This window comes from Topomyia yanbarensis, chromosome 2, assembly GCF_030247195.1.
Source record: "Topomyia yanbarensis strain Yona2022 chromosome 2, ASM3024719v1, whole genome shotgun sequence".
NCBI lineage: Eukaryota > Metazoa > Arthropoda > Insecta > Diptera > Culicidae > Topomyia > Topomyia yanbarensis.
Window position 1 is genome coordinate 321,212,079 of NC_080671.1, and position 6,249 is coordinate 321,218,327.

The following is a 6,249-nucleotide window of genomic DNA, read 5'->3' on the forward strand; positions in this document are numbered from 1 at the left end:
AATCAAGGCTTTCGTCAGAAGAAGTGTTAAACTTAAATAACTGCTTTGGTAGGTTGTTACTTTATTATTACTTCTCACGTAATGGATTGTGTCTTAACCATAAGAATATAAACAATCGTAAGATTGACGAAACACGTATTTAGAAAAAGCATACATCTAGAAAGAAAAAAGGAACTTTCCGCTTCTAAAACTAGAAACAGACAAAACAAAAAGATAGAATAAGAGGGCATTTCGAGTTTGTTTTTAAACTACTTCAGTAGTAGTTTCCGGAAATCTTCGATAGATTTTGGCTTGTTGCCGTGGGAACTTGTACCGGCTTGCGGATTTGTAGGTGTTGCCTTCCTCAAAAGGGCAGTTGGAATCATGATCGACAGTTTCTGCTTGACGTCTCTGTAAAACGAGAAAATGATAAACCCTCTATTTGTAAAAGAAATTCCGTTTCCTTTTACCCTTTAACCGCGTGTCTCTTTCCTCCGCCCAGGCTGCTACCAGCAACTGTAGTCTCGGATCCGCTTCTCTCCGTGGGATTGCCCCTGGGTGGAGGAGCAGAGAGAGCCACAGTCAACGTGAATCCGTTCATTTCATACTGATCCATATTGAGGACAGCATTTTTGGCGGCCGCCTCACTTTCATACTCCACATAAGCTAATCCTTTCGATTTGCCACTGCGATAGTACACAACTTGTACATCGCGGAGCTTACCGTACGGTTCGAACAGCTTGCGAACGTCTTCGTTTCCCGCCTCGAAAGAGAGCCTCTTGATGAACAGTTTGTTGGGTTCGAATCTTTCCGAGAACTTGAATTTATGCGGACGATTCTATTTATCCTGGTCCAACGAAAAAATTAATACGGGACGGCCATCAAGTAGGCGCCGATCGAAGCTGAGAGCCTTTTGAACGTCCTGTTCGTCTTCGAATTCAACGTAACCGAAGCGACAACTCTTACCACTAGAACCCTGTACTAGTTCTATCGATTTAAACTGCAACTCCGGAAAGTTGGCCCGAATCTGATCCTCCGTGGCATCAAAACTGAGATTACTGAAAAACAATAATCGCCTGCTGTTGTTGGCAGTATCCTTTTCTTTGATCACTACTGGTGCCTCCAAACGAATCCGTTTGGTATTTTCCTCAATCGAGGAATCAGATTTTTTGCGAGGCAGTGGCCCTATCGGAACAATTGGTTTTTTAAAGTGATCTTCGTTACTTTCGCTCGAATTACTTTCGTCGATGGGTCTCTTAAGAGGTTTCTTCTTGTTCGGTTCCTTTGGTTCTAACTCTTTTTTCGGATCCGAACGACGTCCCTTCGGGGTTCGCTGCTGGTTCAATGTCCTGTAGTAAGCCTGCACCGTGGCTGTGCAAATCTCTTGACATGCGGTCAACTGCTCCAGTGAGCCATTACATCGTTCAAAACGCATCCAAGCTGCCGCCAGCGTTTCCGGATCATTGAGTGCAACGGAACTGATCGCCTTTTTATATACCTTTCGAACCACATCAAATCCTCGCATCGACTCCAATCCGCCAAATTCGATCCAAAGACCTGCGCGGGTGCAAAGATCGCAGAAAGGGCTATCTCAAAAGTGAGGCGGCGCCTGCGTCGTGACCACCCGCCAAAAGTAACTCGGCTCCAACCAGGGATGCCAACGGTACCGATAAACTACATTTTTTTCGATATATTTACATTTGCACAAGCCGTACAGCCCGCTACAGCGACGCATCACTACAGCTCTTGCCAGAACAGTAGCCAAATCGAGTACATTTTCCCGTACAGCAGTAGAATACATTTTTGTTTTGCTGCTGTACTCCGACTGCTCGGTGAGAGTGTGGCGTAGTAAAGTTTGTTCTCTCGCTTTGTACATTTTTCTCTGCATAGTCAAGGGGAGAGTCCCGCACACGAAAGCGTTGATGCCGGCCGTGGCGTAAATGAGCCGCATTCATTGTAGTCATTTTTGAATAAAAATATTAAAAAGATTGAAAATATTAAAAAATGTAAAATAAGGAAAGAGAAGCTGTACCGCTCGCGTCTGGTGGCTGTACTGGGGACAGTAGTTTTCTGTCATGTTTAGGGTTACCAACCGTCCTTATTTTAAAGGACATGTCCTTATTTTCGAGGTTTTTGGAAAGCGTCCTTATTTTACTTCAAATGTCCTTAATTTTAGTCTCAAACATTGGCATATACAGGGTGGTTCAACATGAAGTTTTTTAACAGGGCATTTCTAATAGTTAACGGGTACTAACTGCAAACTGTCATGCTATTGTAGTTTAGTATTGTTTGCCATTTCATAATGGAACGACTTACACTGGCTCACCATCTTCAAATTATTCAACTATATTTCGAAAATCAGCGATCTGTGGGAAATGTGTTTAGTGAACTCCAACTATTCGCCATACAACCAAAAATTAAGCGTTGTAGTTCTTGTTATTGAATGATTGGCGTACAAATCGACCACATCCAGCACGCAGTGAAGAAGAAAGCGGCGGTGACGGTCCCCAAGCATTGGAAACCAACATTACTCGAGTAATTAGCCAGATACCACTTGAAATACTCGAATCCGTCATCAAAAATTGGACCAGTCGAATGGACTACCTGAAGCGCCAACATGGTCAACATTTAAAAGAAATTGTTTTCAAACAATAAATGGCAAAAAATGTTCTTTCGATTGACAAATAAACAATTCGCGATTTACTCCATGTTTCATTTTTTTACCAGATTAAAAAAAACGTCATGACGAATCACCCTGTATTAAATTATTCAGATCTACTGTTTTCCAAGAGAATTGTTAATGCATACTTTCTGCGACTCATGGCAATCAAAATTTGTTTTATTCAGAAGTAACCAAAATTTGTTGGATAGCTCGATATGAGGTTTGGCCAAAGTGGTATCTTCGTTTGGTATTGGCACTACATCATTCTAATTTGTATCGATTGAGATTCAAGATGCCAGTTCAACCGCTGGGAAATTAGTCAGAATTCCGACTGTTTTTTCAGAATTCTGGCTCAAGTGACATAACATTTGGCAGGGATGTCCTTAATTTGCTCTCAATTCATTTGGTAACCCTAGTCATGTTACTGCTTTACACACAGGCAGCCGTACAGCACTGGGCGTCCTGCACTAGCGAATGACAGCAGCATCGAGAGAGAAATGAGAATGTAGGCAGAAAAATTACAGCCGTGGAAAAGGTAGGCATTTTGCATCCTTGGCTCCAACCTCGACTGGATCCGGTGGGTGCTCAACCACTCATCTGACAGTTCATTCGAAGGAACTCCAACTAACCACTCACTCTCATTCACATTTCGGGAGAAATTACAGAAGCTTTTACCTATGCTGAGTGAATCAGTAACTCGAGGGGCCGCTCAATATTTATATTAATATCGTAGTACTACAAGTATATCGCATGAAACTCTTTACACTGCAATACACCATACTATTGCAATAGCACAACATGGCTTCGTTGAAACGCATTCGATCACAAGCAACCTGATGTGCTACGTTTCAACTTTGGTCGAGAAAATCGAGAAGCGTCTACAAGCGGTCTCTGTTTAAGTCGATTTAATTGAACAAAACTTCCCATCGCCTTGATGTCTACCGGACTGGCTGACGCAATAGATATGGAGTTACCTAACTGGTCAAAGCGCTTTGGTTCTGTTTGGAGCTACGATATCTACATGTTTCGACATATCCTTGGCTGTGCCACAAGGGAGTCATTTGGGTTCGTTGATATTCGTGTTACTCATCAATGACCTCTGTAAGCGACTTAAGTCTTCTAAACTGATGTACGCTGATATTTTTCGGATGATAGCCTCATCCTTGGATTGCTGCACGTCTGATATCGACCTAGTAGCGATATTAAATTTTAAAACTATTTTGATGATGATTTTACCTAGATTTTAGTTTAACAACATAGTTCATGGAGCTAAACTGATTGGTTTCCGCTTAACACAAAGTCGAATAAAGCCATCGTCATCGATGATGTGTACGCTTCAACGAACATTGTGAATAAAATACAATTTCTGTTCCGTAGTCGTCACTCAAATTGGCTGTCCTCTGTAATGATTGAAACATTGAATGAATAATAAATTAGAAATTAATGAGAGAAAAACACCGCTGGTTGTGACCTGGCAAAGGGAACCGATGGCTGGGTATGGAGCTGTAGGAAATGCGAGTAACAAACGAAGTTCCGCGAAACGGAAATTTTTGCTTTTGTTCTTACGAAACATTCAACATCCATGACCGTCCATCGTCATTCACTCAGGGTATGTTTTAACATCTATGGATACTTTGCTTCGTTTCAGTCATTTCGTTCCAATTTCTAACGGATCCGCTGATGTGATCTTGGATGGAGATACAATTTCATCTCGTGCCGTTTTGTGTGGGTGTCCGGATACCGTTGCAGTACCCTCAGTTGGCAACAAAAACAGATCTAACAAGGCTAATTGCTTTGATTTTCGAGGAATTGCTTGTGAATCGTTTGTATTTTTCCGTTTGTCATTCAGTGCCACGCAAAGATCATTTCCGGCTTGTATCCTGTTTCTAATTAAAAATAACTTAACAAGGTTATCTAAATTATGTAACTTGCATTCAGGGAACTTAAATACTTTACAAAGCGAAGCACATGTAGGGCGTATAGAGGATTTTCTTTTATAAGCAGCAGACCATTTCAAACGAAACTTTGCTGTTGCATTCTGTTTATGAATCCCCATGTTTTCACTAGAAATTTACCGAGATGCAGGAAATGAATCGTTCTTCGCGGGGAAAATATACTTCGAATATGTTGTAATTTTTTTTTAAATGTAAAAATTATTTTTCGCGATATGATTAAAAATATATCAATATTTATGCCAGCTAAAGCTTAAAGAATAAGGTCTATTATCCTACGTTGAGTATTTTGTTAAAAATTGATAAAAATTTGTAAATTGGAAAATGTAGAACATTTTCCGGAACATATGTTCATTCTACATTCAGATTTTACTGCGCCGCTCATACAATCCACAAGTAACCCCAGGAATATTCAACATTGAACGAGTATGTAAAACTGCAATAACATCGTGAATTATGCTTCCAAACATTTCATCGCGATTACGGTGATGATTTTATCCGCAAATCGATCACACATTCAACGACCGAAAGTTTCGTTCGCGAAGACATCTGCCCACGGAACCTGTGTTGATCCAATTTTACTGCACCCATAAAAGAGGGGACTAACGGATGTTTACTTCCCACCCGGATGATTACTCGTGTTTATCACTTTGCACGAAAAAATTTCTTCCTATTATCGGCTTTAACGAAAACAGCACAATTTGTTGACAACTTTCGTGCTATTGGTACATGTGATTTTCTTCTGAAATACTTTCTCCTCAAATTGCTTTTCGCTCGAATCTTGTGCAGTCCGGATTGTGTCCGCGATAAATGACATCATTATTATATTCCCCGTGCGTGTGGGCAGGTACTGGCAGAGAAGAGATATCATTCAGCCATAGAATTTCATTGGCGTGACATCGTGGAAAGGTTCGAGAAGCTTCAGTCTACTCCCTTGCTTCGTCAGCAAACGGGCAGGATACAAACGTAGGTAACAACGAACGGGGACTCAATCTTGATTGTGGGCATTGGTGACTGATTGTTATAGGTATGTATGTCGAAGTTTATGATGTTGTTAGTCTTACTGGACTGTTCTCGAAAAAGGGCATAAACCTATTGGGATCCGTGCGCTGCCTAATTCGTTGAATGGCTCAACCAGGTTTCGACATTTTATTTGGTATTGAAAGTGTTTTGTTTATTGCAATGATGACCAGCGTTTCTAAATAATAAATATTGTATTTTTTTGTTAAAAAGAAAGATTAGATTAGATATTGGTCTGGTTCAGGTTTTATTCAAGATTTTTTATTGAATTGAGCAATTCAAACTAGGAAAATTGCTTTTTGTAACGTAGGCTTATGCTTGGGCATAATTCCAATCACAAACATAATAACAGTCTCTGGCTACCAAGACATCATGAACCGGGTCGACGAGTGGTATTCCTCGGATCTGTAGTGAATCCTTCACAAGTGATCAGACTATCAGGTCGCTCTCGCTTCAAATTCCATTAATGCAAGGGTAGTGGTAAAAGCGAAGGCGGTCAAATAGTGACATTCTGGTACAGGCTGGTTCCACAAAAGCAGTGCAATGGCAGTACAGGTGAAAAATAATTTTGCTTTCTTCCGGGTCGAGTTTTCGAATGAACGGAAGGACGTCTACTTGGCCCACAAGACTGCTGGT

At 40.9% G+C, this 6,249-nt stretch overlaps 1 protein-coding gene across 1 annotated transcript; it reads right to left on the minus strand.

Annotated features, from left to right (window-relative positions):
• Positions 1 to 248: 248 nt before the first annotated feature.
• LOC131680562 (nuclear RNA-binding protein sart-3-like) lies at positions 249 to 1,504 on the minus strand. The gene is made up of 3 exons (XM_058961277.1): positions 851 to 1,504; positions 450 to 796; positions 249 to 390 (listed from the first exon to the last, which is right to left on the minus strand). Exons 1-3 carry the CDS (start codon positions 1,502 to 1,504, stop codon positions 249 to 251), a joined length of 1,143 nt encoding a protein of 380 aa, XP_058817260.1.
• Positions 1,505 to 6,249: the final 4,745 nt, after the last annotated feature.